Raw genomic sequence first — 16331 nt, 5'->3', positions numbered from 1 at the left:
CATGCAGCACTGAAGGAGATCATTCAACCTATTATCAACTCTTTACAGGAATTATCCACACCACTGCCCTCTCAGCATAGCCCTACACCTTTTTTCTTTTCAAGTATTATTCCAATCCCACTTTGAAAATTTGTAAAGAATCAGTTTACACTAACCAATGAGGGTTCTCCTAATTTCACTTCTGATTTTTTTAACCAATTTATCTTAAATTTTTGTCTATTGGTTATTGATTCTTCGAGCAGTGAAAACAGGATCTGCTTATTTTTTCTCAACCCGTTGTGATTTCAAAAACCTCCCTTAAATCTTATAATTTTCTCTGCTCTTAGGAGGACACACCAACTTCTTATCAATGTCCCCACCCCTCAATCTGACAACAATGCCTCTTACAATTGATAACACATACAAAATTGAACATTAAAGGTCTGAAGTTTTTTGACATATTTGATATTTATAAGTCCCTAACACATGCAGCTTCCTTTTTTCCTAAAGTTTCTCTTTGTGAATAGCTGTTTGGTGAGGATTGACAGTTTATATATTTTTGCTGGATCAGAAGTTGAGGGGATTGTATTTTTAAGCATGCATTTTTGGTGATATTTACATAGTTAATTATATCAAAGTGACTGCTGTGATGCAATACCATCTCGCTGCTCCTTTCCATTAAACAAAATATGCAATAGATTTTCAAACAACAAAATCAAGTAAAAAAACTATATGTTTCCTTTTCAAGTCAGATTCTCTTCCCATCTCCATCAAAGGGTCCCACATGAAATTGAAATATTGGTAGGCAAGGTTCTCAAACGGGCACCAAATTAAAGCCTTCAAATATCGGGGATAGGAAAACTGAGTGAGGCATTTGTGGTATTGGGACCTGTATGTGTGACAAGAGACAGCTATTGCTGGAGAGTTTGTGCCAGCATGTGCTTGGTAGTAACTTTGGGTACAGAAGCTTAAAATTATTTATTCTCATCCATCTGAATTCAAGAAAGAGCTCATAATATAGCTTTGAGGCATAGAAGCTGAGAATATCCCTAGGATAGCTTGATGCACCATTTCTGTCTCTCTTGTTAACTGCAGATTTTTGAAAGATTAATTTTAATTGGCTAAATCATTAATGCATGGGAAAGTTCTACCTTCCTTTTTGGCTCCCAATTACAACTTCCTTCACAGTCTTCTGGACTTGCATGCGCCACCTTGCTACATTTTGCAGTGCAGATTTTCTTAGAATGTTTTAGTCCCACTATGCATGGTGACATTTCATTTTCGACATCAGTTTCTGTTATAATTTCTCTATTGAAGTTGCAAGTGGAGCAACTTGTCCTGGCCATTCTAATAGCTTTGATTTGGATCTGTTACAACTATGCTAAGAAAATCAAAGCTCGTAGAACTAATGGCAAAGGGATGAAACTTACCTTGCTTAGTTTAAATAGCTCCAAGATCCAAACGTAAAAGGCTAACATCAGCTCCCTTCAGCCACCGATAGGTAACTCCACACCAAAGTGTGCTGCTACAGAACTTATTTAAGTATTTGGACCGATTGCCCCATTATTCTCTGACAGAACATCTCTTGAGTCCGGTACAGGAGCATGGCTTGTGTTGACTCATCCAATGTAATTTTTCTTTTCCTTTCTCTGAGGAAAGCCTGTCACTCTCGGCACCCAGCTAAAGTCAAAGCACCTACTTGATTGATTGTAGACAGGAACCTCTATTGAAATTGTGATGCAACACTGGAATGCAAATTACCTAAGTATACAAACAAAGCAAGTTTATCTTGCTTCTCCTTTGTTTTCCTATGTATAGAATTGGGTGAGTAAAAAAAGTATAAAAGGGAAAAAAAATCTGTTGTTTAGTCAACTGTATAATAAATCAGAAATTGAGACCTGTGCCTTACAAATCTTTTTCATGACAGGTATAGGTATCAGTTTGCACAGACTACAATACTGAAACAAATGAGCACTTTTGATTCTACAAATTCAGGAACATCTGGGTAAGAGCCATTGAACTAGTAACAACGGTTTTATAAAGCTATGAGACTCATTTAGATTTTAAGAAAGGGGGAAATTCCCTACCCTGGTGGAAAACAATTGAAACTGATTTATTATGCTTAAATATTAACAGATGCAAATCTTAAAAATATCATTTGAAGTCTTCACATTTGTTAGTGTAATTGATGCTAAGCTATAAAACTTAACAAATTGAGCAACACAGATTACTCATGAACGGTAGTAAACATTTAAATGCTTACAGCGTTTGTAACATTGTATGTGTGTAGGTTCAATTACTTTTAAATATGTCCTTGGGAAAAATAAACCCTTGAATTTCTCCCAGCTTTGATTTTCATGTAGAATTTCCAAGTTAGCTTTATACACATTGTGAGAACTATTACTCAGCGGTTCCTCTCTTGTGTGCACTGAGATCAGGTCAGAGCTGTTTTCTATTATTCCAAGAATTTAGCCTTTGCCTTTGTATAAATACCAAACTTGATACAATTTTGTTTTTTTTAATGTATTCACTGGATGTTTGTGGCAATTGCAGTTTTCCTTTATTGGCTTATAAATTGTTGAAGGCAGGTAAATATTAACCAGGTGCAGCGCAGAAAGTCTTTGCCACTTTGAGGCTAAGCCCTGAGCCTTTTATATTCCACAATGCATGAAGCTCAAGGCATTGTGTGCAGTAGAATTGATCTTGTACGTACAAACGTAGATTCCCTAACTAAGTCAGGATATGGAGGAGGATTCTGGGGTGTTGAGGTAAGGGGAGAGATGATTAGGGGTTTGCTGGGGAGGAGGGAGATGATCAATAGGGGAGAAGATTGGAGGGTGGGATTGCTATGGAGATGATGGAGGGGAGGTTGTTAAGGGGTATGTTGGAGATATTGATTTGGGTGGGGTGCTGCCATGGAGATTAATCTGTGTGCTGCTGACAGCAATATTGTCTGAAAGCACAGCAGCTTCTTCATGAATACTCAACCAGCTGTACCTTGCTACTGTCTTTCTTGACTCCTCTATAGTCTCTAAATTGCTAGGTTGTCTGTCCAACAATTAACACTGGATAAGCAAAACTTTCCTTCAGTCAAATGTTGAGAAGACTGAAACTGTTGTTTTCAAACACCATCTCTAAACTCTTCCCTAGCTTCAAACTCCATCCTTTCCCTGGTGCATGTCACGCTATTTGCATCATTGGTACTTTGTTTGACCCCCAAGATGAGTTTTGGACCGGATATCCTTGACATCACTAAGACTGCCTGCTAGCAAATTGCACAGATTGACTACCCACTCCATGAAGAAATTTCTCGTCATCTCAGTTCAGTATCTCTTGCCCTGTAACCCAAGAGTCTGATCACTCATTCTGGACACCCCAGCCAGGTGAAACGTAGTCTCCACATCCAGTATGTCAGCCTCTGTCAGAACTAAGTACCTTGTCAAAATGTTACATAAACACAGGTTGGTGTGGCTACAATGGATACAAGCTAGGAATAAGCAATTCTGTGTCACGTCCATCAATTTGCTTCTTCCATCTTTCACTCATTTTCCAGTGGTCAAAAGGATTTGCTTGAATCATTTAGTGAGGGTGGTAATAGGATTAGGATTCCTTGAAGAGATGACAACAGATCTCAGAAGTAGAATGAAATAGGGGGACACGTACTGGATGAAATTTAAAACCGAGAAGTGTGAAGTGATACATTTTGGTAGGAAGATAAAGGGAGCTAATATAAACTAAATGCTACAAGTTTTAAGGGTGTGCTAGAATGCTGTGACCTGGTGGTCTATGTAACACACGTCTTTGAAGGTAACACAAGTCTTTGAAGGTAGTACAAAAAGGCTGTTAAAATCGCATTGGAACATGGGAACAGGATACCAAAGTAAAGGCATTATGATCAACCTTTTATAAACACTGGTTAGCCCTTTGTAGTACTGTGTTCAGTTCCAGGTACACACACTAGAGAACGTGGTCGGAACATTAAGAGAGTTTTAGGAAAATTTACTAGAATCGTTCCAGGGATATGGGACTTCAAACATGTGGAAAGAATAGAGAAACTGAGCTGTTCATTCTTACAATGATGCAAATTGATAGGGGTTCTAATTGAAGATTTTAAAATCCTGAAAAATGTTAGAAAGGAGAATGAAGCCCACTGTGAAATTTTCTGGGGTATTCTGAATCCAGTGGCAGTTAGTAACCAAGGAACATGTTCAAGTTCATTTACGAAAGCATGAGGCAAGATGAAGAAATATTTAATTCAGTGAGTTGTAGTGATCTAGAATGCTGAAAGCGGATAGAAATGGATTTAGTGATAACTTTCAATAATTAATTGGTAAGTCCAAATAAATTGACACACCTGAGCAGATTTGAACACGAGTTATTACAGCGTCCCGTAGTTTGCATCTGGGGCTTAAAAGAGTAATTTCCCGGAGTTTCTTATCCCTAAAATAGCTCAACGTAGTTTCTGAGGCTATCTTAGTTTCTGTCCCTTTCTCAGGATAGGCTCAAAAAGACCTTTGTCATATGCTGATATTTGTACGAGTGAGTGAACTACAAGTGGGTATAAAATAGTATCTTGGCATAAAAATAGATCTTAACCACTAAAACCATTTTTTTTTAAAAATCACCATATGGTTTCAATCAATCCCTGGAGCATTGAATCTAAGTCTTTTTCTCTGGTGTGAATGCTTAGGGCCCATTCTTTTAAGATCAGAAGTATAGTTTTTTCTGAATCCGGACAGCTGTTTATGTTCATTCAAGAGCAAAAAACTACCTGAAACTCCTCTGGAAAATTATACTACAAAATGGGATATTTCAAAATATTGATAATTAGGCAGGCTGTGCTCTAAATAAAGCTCAGTTTATTTTGCATGTGGCTACATTATGGGGTAAACATTGGAATGAATCTGTGTGGCAGATCTTTTAATTTCATTTAGTAGTATTATATGGAGTTTTTTTCCTTTAAAAAAATAAAATTTTTTTGAAAGGTCAACCATGGATGCAGACGTTACTCCTAGATTGAATCTGCTTTGATTACTTATAATTGTGTTAATATCCTTTGGAATGCAGTAACTAGTTGTCTCATGGAGAGCAATTGCGTGCCTTGCATAGCATTGTATACCTACATGCTCAAATAGGATCATTCTCATTCGTTAAATGCGTGTCATCTTTCACAAACCATGTTTCCACTTATTTGGTGCCCTTTGTTCTGTCCCAGAATACACCACTAAATGTCATGGCAGACTGCATTCTCATAATATTTTCACGGCTTTCTTCGATGGTATGAATTGCAGATTAACCCAGAGAAAGGGCAAAGTGGAAGTCATGACATGTTCATTTTTTTACTGTATTAGAACCTTGCAGAAATCCATGTTAATTATGTATCTTCCCCTGAAAAATAACTAAAATCATTTCTCCTTTAGTATCAGCTAATCGTGTTTTGTTACTGCCCCACAAATCATTAAATTCTGCACCATTTCCTCTGCTAACTTATTCGCTCTGGCACTTGGAAGTTGTTGCCATGTCAGCAAAAAATTCTTGGTTGCAAAAATGTCAGAACCTGAGGTTTTGTTGCTCAATGTTGCAATGTAGTCAAATTCTGGGGCATGTGAATCGGGAATTTTTGTAACCATGGTATTGTATGGCAAACTCCTGATTAGTATGAGGCATTTGGAAGAGAAACGTCTCCAGTCCTATTGATGAGAATAGAATTCTAGTTGATATTGAAATCTTATTGTTCACAATATGAAGTGTGACCAACAAGTTAAAACATGATATTAATTGGGCACATTCTCCGTAAGTAGCCATTAATCCACAGTGCCAGTCAGTTTGTCTTTGGCAGTGCACGTTGATTAGGTGTATGATATCGAAATAAGTGATATTTATATGGCAAAATTGTAATTGTGGTGCACATTATTTACAGTTAGTTGTATTAATGTTAATGTATCTCACAATAAATGAGTAGGCAGGCTTCAATGTGGTGATATTACTACATCCAGCTCATTCATTCACTCTCCTGAAGTGAACCTTTTATTGGGGTCATGCAGCTAACTCTTTGTTACTCACTCTCCTCTTCTGATCTTTAATCTTCTATATATCTCTCCCGCTATCTCTTACCACCATAGTAAGCTTTCATGACTGACTTGGGTAAGCTTATCAGACACTGATATTTATATAATTTTTTTTAAATGCACTGGGAATTCATTAGTGCTCATGTAGGTTGTGAGTGGTAGTGGTTGCTGAGTCAGGTGGTTATCATCAGTTAGTCAGGGAAGGTCAATGAGCTAGTGGGGATGGGTGGGTGGGTTGTGGGTGCCTGAACTCACTTGGGCCGAGAGTACACAATGACAATTTCTGAAGTGGCACAATTCAACCTGGATAACATGTAATTGTTTCACTGTAAGATACCATTTTTCATAAGAGAACGGTTGAGGAAAAAAGTCTTTGCAATCAAATTTCTAGACACACAAACCTCGGTGACTTATTTGTAATTCTGTTTATCAGATGGATTTACAGCATTCTTCATATTCAAGTAATTTTGCTCTTTGTTTTAATCTAACATATTGATTGTTTGGCTCTATTTCCACTGGTTGCTTAAGATGCAGCTACTATTTTGTTTATTTCTTCCTTCTAAAAAATTCCTCCTTTTATCTCCGTTCCTTGCATTAAATGTATTTTTGTCCTTTTCTCTCACTCCCCACAATGGATTTGCAGCTAATGTTGTAGCTCTCATTTGAACCAGGATGTTTTTGGCGAAGGATTGAACAGTTAATCATTTGCCATGTTCCCTGGCTGTCTGATTCCATCTGTAATGCCCGAGGTAAGCATTGAAATTGCTTGATAAGGATTCCCATTGGCCCTGTGCAGCCATTAGATTTCCTCTGTGGTGCAAAAATTACCACAATCAGAGTCGAACTAAAATTTTTATTTAATCCTATTTGGTATGAAGCATTAAATAAATACTCTACAAAATCCAAATTTTCAGTCAGTTGCAAAGGAATGGGGCTCACCAAAGCCTTGATGAGATCTTCCTATACTGATTAAATGAATTCCATGCCCTGGGCTGCTACTATGGCTCTTTTTTCAATCAGGCACCACCAATGGGGAACCTGTGACATCCAGCACAAGGATATCACTAAGTGGGCTGAGCAGCTTCTCAGATTATTGAGACCTTGCTGCAAAGTGGGAAGTAAAAGGCACCAATTTTGTTTAAATGTTTTAAGGTAGAAAAACAAAAATTGGGACATTTGCATGGGTTAAGGTAGAAAGTGAAATATGTGCATAAACTTTTATTTTTAAAAAATCTGTAATTTTTATCCTGAATAAAGGAAATGGCACTTCATATATACAATTTAGTTTTTTGGGAGCACAGAGATCAGCAAGAATGATGTCTTAAAGATTCAACTACAAGTCCTCCGGTAGCGTAGCGGTTAGCGCGACGCTATTACAGCGCCAGTGATTGGGGTTCAATTCCCGTCGCTGTCTGTAAGGAGTTTGTACGTTCTCCCGTGTCTGCGTGGGTTTCCTCTGGGTGCTCCAGTTTCCTCCCACATTCCAAAGACATACAGGTAGGTTAATTTGGGTTTAAAATGGGCGGCGCAGACTCGTTGGGCCGGAAGGGCCTGTTACCACGCAGTAAATAGAATTTTTTTTTAAAATTTAAAATTTAAAAAAAACAATAACCCAAACAGTTTGTAAGTCAGAAATGCGAACACGAACAGAGTTCCCACACAGCAGAAGATGCCTGCAGCCCTGCAGCAGCCAGGAAATCCATCCCACTGGTCTCCCAAACACTCCTCCATGTCTACAGGCTGTACATAAGTCAGGCATTCGTAAGCTGGGGAGGATGTGTATACTGCACTTTTTAACAGAAAAAGGCCTGGTGTGTGTTTTGCTTTGTACAATGTCAATGTGTGTAGTAACAAAAAATGTTGAAGTTCATTTGGAATAAGTGATATCATGAGCATCGATTACTACAGAACACCCTATTGAGAAGGAAAGCAACAACAACACTGGATTTTCTTGTTTAACTACACGTGTGCAGATGGTAGTGGTTGTCATCAGTTTTACAATATAACAATTTCAAGTGGTTTTGCATTTGTTACATCTGTATATTCTAGGTCCTTGTGTTTCATTTATTTTCGTCTTTCACTGAACCTTGCTTGATACTTCTTGGTCTATGCTGATTATTCAAAGCACATAACTTGCTTTGGAGACAAGAGATTGCAGATGCTGGAATCTGGAGCAAAAAAACAAAGTACTGGAGGAACTCAGCGGGTCGAGCAGCATCTGTGGCGGGAAAAGGAGCTGCTGACATTTCAGGTCAAGACCCTGCATCAGGACTGAGAGTGGAGAGGGATAATAGCCCGTGTAAAGAGGGGAGGAGGAGACGGGGGCCTGCAGGTAATAGGTGGACCGAGGAGGGGTGAAGGATGATGAGCAGATGGAGCCAGGTGGGGAGGGAGAGGGGTGGAGTTGGGCGACAGAGGCAGCTGGGTGATAGGTGGAAGCAGACAAGGGGGAAAGAAAGGGCAGATAGTGAGAAACTTCACTGGTGTGTATCTGAAGTGCAAGTATATTGAATCTCAGGTATCCTCTTTCACTTTCCCCGCCCCACTTACTGAGGTGCCATAGTACTTATAAAGGAAAGACATTGCTGTCTACAGTAATACAGTACAGTAAATATGCTGTATACCACTTTGTCCCAAAGTTCTCCTCTGGCAACAAACCTCTTCCAGTAACTCAAGTCTAGGAATTATATCAGAAACAGTATTTTGTCTTCTCACTGAACTTATTCCTGTAGACTATAGTTTCGTATTTGCCAGATATTTCCCAACATCTTTTCACAGACATCATTTGTTTTAGCTGAAAATCTGTGCCACATATTTACTATACAGAGGAAGGGAGATAAATTCTTGTGATCTCAAAGCCTTACTTCACACATAATAATTGCATATCTTTCCTTTTCAGTCTACGTTCACAGTTCGAAACACATAAATAACTTCTTCATCTGTGCTTTTAGCATTTCAAATACTTGGATCACATTCCCCTCAAAAACCTCAATGTAATCTGATGAAAACAAATCTTGTTTTTTTTTTAGCCTCGCTTCATAAATTAAGGTTTTATAAAACTCTGGATAACTTGGTTCTTCCCCAATTTTTTTTAAGTATAATTTCTTGAAGGTAGAAATGATCAACATCGGAAAACAGAACACACAGATTAACATTTTTTATTGGGACTTCTCCAGCCTGTTTCTAGATATTGGCAGCCAAGCTGTATACTGCTACTTTCCTATTCCTATTTCAGTGTTAAGTCTTTTTATTCTAGATTCGGCTCCTTACAAAATAAGGAAGTTATTGTTGGAAGTCACCTGATGGGATAGATAATGAAACACTGACCTAAAAATTAGATCACAAACGCTCTTTATTTCAAGGCTATTTCTGGGTCATTTTGTGCCATTCTAGAAATTCAAGCAGGAAGTTGCTAGCATGAGTCACGATGTAGCACTCCTTTCAGAGCACTGTGAGCATAAATAAACCACATTACCCAGAAGTGGGCACTCTTGGGATAGCTAAGACTGTAAGACATAGGAGAAGAATTAGGCCATTCAGCCCATCGAGTCTGCTCCACCATTCGATCATGGCTAATTTATTTTTCCCCCTCAAGCCCATTCTCCTGCCTTCTCCCCATAACCTTTGGCATCCTTACTAATCAAGAACCTATCGACCTCCGCTTTAAATATCCCTAATGACTTGGCCTCCTGTGACAATGAATTCCACCACCCTCTGGCTAAAGAAATTACTCCTCATCTCTGTTCTAAAGAGACGTCCTATTCTGATGCTGTGCCCTCTGGTCCTAGACTCTCCCACTACTGGAAGCATCCTCTCCACGGCCACTGTATGTAGGCCTTTCAATATTCGGTAGCTTTCAATGGGATCCCCCCCCCCCCCCATCCTTCTAAACTCCAGCAAGTACAGGCCCAGAGCCATCAAACGCTCCTCAGATGTTAACCCCTTCATTCCCAGGATCATTCTTGTAAACCTCCTCTGGACCCTCTCCAACACCACCACCTTCTCACCTTCTTCCTTGGGTATGGGGCCCAAAAGTGCTCACAATACTCCAAATGTGGTCTGACCAATGCCTTATAAAGCCTAAATCTTCATTGCACAGCGTAAGACTGGAACTGAAAGGTCCTGGGTCTGAAATGTTAACTCATTTTCTCTTTCCACAGATGCTGCCTGACTTGCTAAGTGTCATAGAGTCATACAGCACAGAAACAGGCTCTTCGGCCCAACTGATCCATGCTGACATGATGTCGATCCAAGCTGGTCCCATTTGCCTGTGTTTGGCCCATAACCTTCCAAACCTTAACTATCTATGTACCACTCCAACTGTCTATTAAAGTGTTTCCAGCATTTTCTGGTTTTGTTTTATATTGTATAAAATAATATCCCATATCTTTATATCCTTCATTTCTGTACCCACCCCATAACACCGTAGTAGGGATACGTCCCACCCACAGGTCACTCCCCACAATGGCCCAAGCCTTGACTTTGTCCCTATCCCCACCCTCAGCTGCTGACCTTAAATTCCACAACTGGCCCATCCCTAGCACGTGCAGGACTATAAAATCTTGCCTTCATTTCCTTCTGTTGGTGTTGGAAAAGTAACTTATTTGAAGCAATGGAATGCTTCATGTGCTTTAAAATAGAGCTGCATTTTCTTTACTATAGCAGAGAAAGTTTTATATGAGATAAATACTTTGTTGGACTATGCACACTAATTGTTTCATCTTTGTATCACTGTACCTGATTCGATAGGATCTGATGAAGTGTACGGCCTTCGCAACAGCGGATGAATATCATCTGGAGAATCTTTGCAGTGATCTGATGTCAAGTGGTTATCATGAAATAACAGACTTACCCAGAGGTGAGAGTAACCAACACTATATCAGTGATTTTAATGTTTGTAAAAATGCACACATTATAAATCTCTTGCTAAGTGATTTAATCACATTATAATGATTCTAGCCTTGTAAGGTTTGAAGGAAAAGTTAGTCAAACAATGGGACAAGTCATATTGACTATGACCAGTGAATGGCTGCAAGCCCAGGACTTGTAAAGGAATGGATGCCACCACATTCAGTGGCACTATCCGGTCTCACTGGGATTTCCACAGCATGAATCACCCATTTACTTCAATGGCAATTCTTGGCCTGGAGAACGCAGTAGGTTTTTAAAACCATTCTACTTCTGTTTTATGTTTTATTGATTTTAATTATATGCATCACTTTTAGTACTTTAAATGCCTCAGATAAACAAGCCTCCCAGCTTTGACAGGAGTGAGGTTCTGCCCAACCTTGCCTCTTGTCACAGGCTGTTGAGGTGTTCTGGAGGTGAGGCCTCAGCAGTAAGCCTCCTTAGTCTTGCTTGCCATTGAGACTATCCGATTTGTAGGTGGAGAGGTTCAACAAGATCAACCTTGCACATCCAGTGCAGGTAAGTGTGGGAGAACAGGACCATAGATAATGATTCCGGCAGTAGGCTGAACTCGCTGTGATCCAACACAGTATAGTAGTTCTATCTTGCTGGTGTGGGACAACTCACAATCAGTTGGATATTTTTCCTCTCCATTCAACTCCAAATATGTTTGCACTTGACTTGGTGGATTACTCTCTGATACGGGTTGCCTGTTAGTGAACAGAAGGACAAATTCTCTCTCCTTAACCGATGAGGCTTAAGGATTGGGGAATAAAAGCAGTGATAGAGAAGGAATTAATGTGGATTTTAAGGGGAATTTTAATCTCCAAGAACAGTCATTTGTAGGTGGGTAGGGGGTTAAGGTTTTCAACATTTTCAATGGGAGTCCAACTCATCTTCAGTTTCTCGACTTCTGGGTTTAATGGAAGTCTTTTGGTGCCAATAAAGTACCTACTTGCTGAAGTCAGTGATTTAATTATTGTAGATGGATGAGTACTTACTGATGCAAGTAACATCCTTAGGAGATGTTAATGAGGTCTTTTCACATTGCTTTCAAATTGGCTTGTGTGACACAGGTGTCCTGGGATGGGAAAATGGGTGAGTTTAACATGGTAGTTTAGGTGTTTTTTTTAAACTTGTTAATGTCCCTTCTGAATAAAAACTGATTACAGTTTTTTTTTACAGCAGGTGTCTAAGTTCCCTTTGGCAAATGTTTGGCATGTAGTACTTGCATTTTTTTTGCAGCTTTTTGTCAGCTTGCAAAGTTACAAGATCACGATTGAAGGCACATTGAATGAATTTGTTGGCACATCAGAAAAGGAAAACCATTAACATCCATGGGAGCGGTGATCTGTTGTGATGGGATCGAGATATGCAAGTGAGCAGAAGAGAGGCCGAGGTTGAAGGAAGCACTATTCAAGTTGCAGGGTTTTGGTTTACAATCAGACTAGTGATGGCAGGTATTTACAGCTTCCTGTTGGAAGATCAACACCTAGAAATTCATCTCCAGTCTTAGTTATACAGCACGGAAACAGGCCCTTCAGCCCAACTCGTCCATTCACCCAGTCAGAGGCACTTTTTTTTATATTCATTATAGGGATTTGTGTTTCTCCAACAAGGGCAGTATTTTATTGTCCCATCCCTAATTGCCCTTGAGACTGTGCTGGTGAGCTGCCACCTTGAACTGCTGCAGTCCTTCTGGTGAAGGTGCTCCCATGGATAATGAGTCTCATTTCCTTACTACGTACAAGGAAGCCATTCAACCCGCCAAATCTATGTTGGCTCTTGGAGTAATGCAATTAACGCAGTTATTTTCCTATTCTGTCACACATACCCATTAACATCTCTGCAAGGATTACACAGTCACATTTGGGGTCCTTTACAGTAGCAAATTAACCAAATGACTAGCATGTTTTTGGGATGTGGGAGGAAGCCAGAGCGTCTGGGAGAAACCACGTGGTCACCAAGGGAGAAACCTGCAAATTGCACTGGAGGACAGAATTGAACCTGGTTTGCTGGAGCAGTGAGATGGCTGCGTTACTTACACTGCCACTGTGTCACACCAGGATTTAGATCCAATGATGAAAAGAATTTAAACAGGAGCCTATGGGTACTTGTGTTCCCATGCACCTGATGCCCTTTTCCTTCTAGACTCTAGAGTTTGTGGGTTCAATTGGGTGACTAACTGCTGTGCATTTTTTAATGGTACACATTGCAGGCATTGTGTGCCGATGAACAGAATGAATGTTAAGGGTAGCTGAGTTGGTGCCAATCGGTTAATGCTTTGTTCTGCATGGAGTTTTTGAAAGTTGTTGGTGCTGCACTCATCTAAGCAAGTGGAGAGTGTTCCATCATGCTCCCAATTTGTGTCTTGTAGATGGTGGAAAGGCCTTGGGTGTCAGGAGATGAGGCATTTGCCACAGGATTCCAACCCTCGGACCAGCTCTTTTAGTCACAGTATTTATTTAGCAGGTCCAGTCGAGTTTCTGGTCAGTGATCATCCCCAGAATATTGGTGGTTAGTGACCTGGCACTGGTGATGCCATTGGATGTCTGGGATAAGTGGTTAGATTTTCTCTTGTTGAAGGTAGTCACTGTCTGACACCTCCGTGGCACGAGGTTAACTGTCCATGTCTGAATGTTGTCTAGGACTCGTCGCATGCTCTAGAAGACATTCAGACATGGGCTGCTTCATTTTCTGGAGGAGTTGTGAAAGAAATTGAACATTATGCAGTCAATGTCAACAAAACTAAAGAGCTTGAATGGGAAAGCGAACTCCAGACACCTTTGCCTACAGAGACGTGGAAGAAAATTCTTCATTTAGTTAGTGCATCTTCAATGTGTGCCAGACGCTCTTTGATACAGTTTAAGGTAGTTCACAGGACCCATATGTCAAAAGATAAGCTAGCCCGTTTTTATCACCATATAAATCCTATATGTGACAGATGTAAATCGAATGTGGCTTCTTTGACACATATGATTTGGTCCTGTCCTCTTTTGGAAAAATATTGGAAAGACATTAACATTATTTCAAATGTGCTGAATATTGATTTACAACCTCACTGTAATTTTTGGATTACCAAGGATACAGTCTGGCCATTTATCTGCTTCTGCTAACCTTATGATTGCCTTTGTTACATTAATGGCCAAATGATCCATTTTGCTTAAATGGAAGGATCCAATACCCCCTACTACTTTTCAATGGTTCTCTCAAAGTATATGATGTTTAAACTTGGAAAAAAATTAGGAGTGGTACTGTTGATCCTTCGCTTAAATTTGAAGATATTTGGAGTCCATTTATTCAATATTTTTACATGATATAGATCCCCTTTCAATAACTTCCCAATTTAGAGGAACAGAGTTGACGACATAATATTGCTCTGTTCTACTGAGAAATTTCAGTCCAGTCTTTTTTTTTTCTTTTTTTTGAAATTTTTCTGTTTAGTTTAGTTTGGTTTGATATATTGTTTATAATTTTTCTTATTGATTTGGGGTTTTTTTTCTTTTCTTTTATATATATATATAATAAATCTTTTTCTTTCCTTTCTTTTATATTATATTCATTTACTAAGAGATCGTGGGATCTACAGATTTTTTTAATATATTTTATTGTTCTTTATGATTATCTAGGCCATGATTGTTCTCCTGATCTCTTTGTATTACATGTACAAACATTGATGTTATATATTAATCTGTATTAATTTGAAAACTAATAAAAAGATTGAAAAAGAAAAGAAAACTAAAGAGCTGGTCATTGACTTCAGGAAAGGAGGCGGTGTACGTGCACCTGTCTACATCAATGGTGCTGAGGTCGAGAGGGTTGACAGCTTCAAGTTCCTGGGAGTGAACATCACCAACAGCCTGTCCTGGTCAAATCACGCAGATGCCACAGCCAAGAAAGCTCACCAGCGCCTCTAATTCCTCAGGAGGCTAAAGAAATTTGGTTTGTCCCCTTTGACTCTCACCAACTTTTACCGATGCACCATAGAAAGCATCCTATCTGGATGTATCACGGCTTGGTACGGCAACTGCTCTGCCCAAGACCGCAAGAAGCTGCAGAGAGTTGTGGACACAGCCCAGCACATCACGGACACCAGCCTCCCTTCCTTGGACTCTGTCTTTACCTCTCATTGTCTTGGTGTAGCAGCCAGCGTAATCAAAGACCCCATCCACCCAGGACATTCTCTCTTCTCTCTTCTTCCATCGGGTAGAAGATACAAGAGCCTGAGGGCACGTACCACCAGACTTAAGGACAGCTTCTACCCCACTGTGATAAGACTATTGAACAGTTCCCTTATACAATGAGATGGACTATGACCTCACGATCTACCTTGTTGTGACCTTGCACCTTACTGCACTGCACTTTCTCTGTAGCTGTGACACTTTACTCTGTACTGTTATTGTTTTTTTACCTGTACTACATCAATACACTCTGTACTAACGCAATGTAACTGCACTATGTAATGAATTGACCTGTACGATCGGTGTGTAAGACAAGCTTTTCACTGTACCTCAGTACAAGTGACAATAATAAACCAATACCAATACCAATCATCAGCAAATGTACCCACTTCTAACCTTATGATAGAAGGAAGGTCATTGATGAAGCAGCTGAAGATGTCGGGCATAGGATGTTTAGATGTCCTGGTGCTGGGATGATTGACTTCCAACAACATCAACCATTTTCCTTTGTGCAAGGTATGACTCCAGCTCCTGCAATGTTTTCCCTTTGATACCCATTGACCAGTTTTATTAGGCTGCCTTGATGCCACACTAGTTCAAATGCTACCTTGATGTCAAAGGCAGTCATTCTCACCTTGCATCTGAAATTCAGCTCTTTGGTCCATGTTTGGCCCAAGGCTGTGATGATGTCTGGAGCCAAGTGGTCCAGGCAAAACCCAAACTAGCATCGCTGAGTAGGTTATTAGAGAGTATGTGCCACTTGACAGCAGTGCCTGTGATAGTTACCATCACTCTGCTGAGGACTGAGACAAAACTAATTGCCTGATTAGGTTTGTGAAGGAGACATACCTGGGCAATTTTTCACATCTAATGATAGGTGCTGGAATCTCAGGGCCACTCTTGTGGACTGAGTGCTGGTTCTCCGAAAGGTCCATGGACTGTTAGTCCAGATCTCCATATTACTAGTCTGGTAACTTAACTGTTGCACCACTATTGTACGGGATATGATATATGTTATGGTCTTCGTTGTGTAATCTACCTCCAAAATACAGATGTTTCTGCTGACAAAAACCGGAATGAGCAATAATTATGATTTGCCCTTCTAACTGAATTTCCCCACGTACAAGTCCCATCAACCACACACACAAGGCAACCCCATCAACACTACAGCAATAACAATTTCTGTAGACCATGA

At 39.8% G+C, this 16331-nt stretch overlaps 1 protein-coding gene across 3 annotated transcripts in view; it reads left to right on the top strand.

Moving 5' to 3' along the window:
• rmnd1 (required for meiotic nuclear division 1 homolog) overlaps positions 1-16331 on the top strand; it is a 67460-nt gene that overhangs the window by 11033 nt on the left and 40096 nt on the right. For 2 of the 3 annotated variants that reach the window (XM_052012400.1, XM_052012402.1), the window contains one exon: positions 10797-10905. In XM_052012400.1, the coding sequence (XP_051868360.1) occupies positions 10797-10905 (109 nt within the window). Of the gene's footprint in view, positions 1-1906; positions 1985-10796; positions 10906-16331 lie in introns of all 3 variants that reach the window. The other variant, XM_052012401.1, reaches the window with a different exon arrangement.

Source organism: Pristis pectinata, chromosome 3 (genome assembly GCF_009764475.1).
Source record: "Pristis pectinata isolate sPriPec2 chromosome 3, sPriPec2.1.pri, whole genome shotgun sequence".
In the NCBI taxonomy this organism is placed as follows: domain Eukaryota; kingdom Metazoa; phylum Chordata; class Chondrichthyes; order Rhinopristiformes; family Pristidae; genus Pristis; species Pristis pectinata.
Note: the sequence above shows the minus strand (reverse complement) of the source record. Positions and strands in the feature narration are given on the sequence as shown.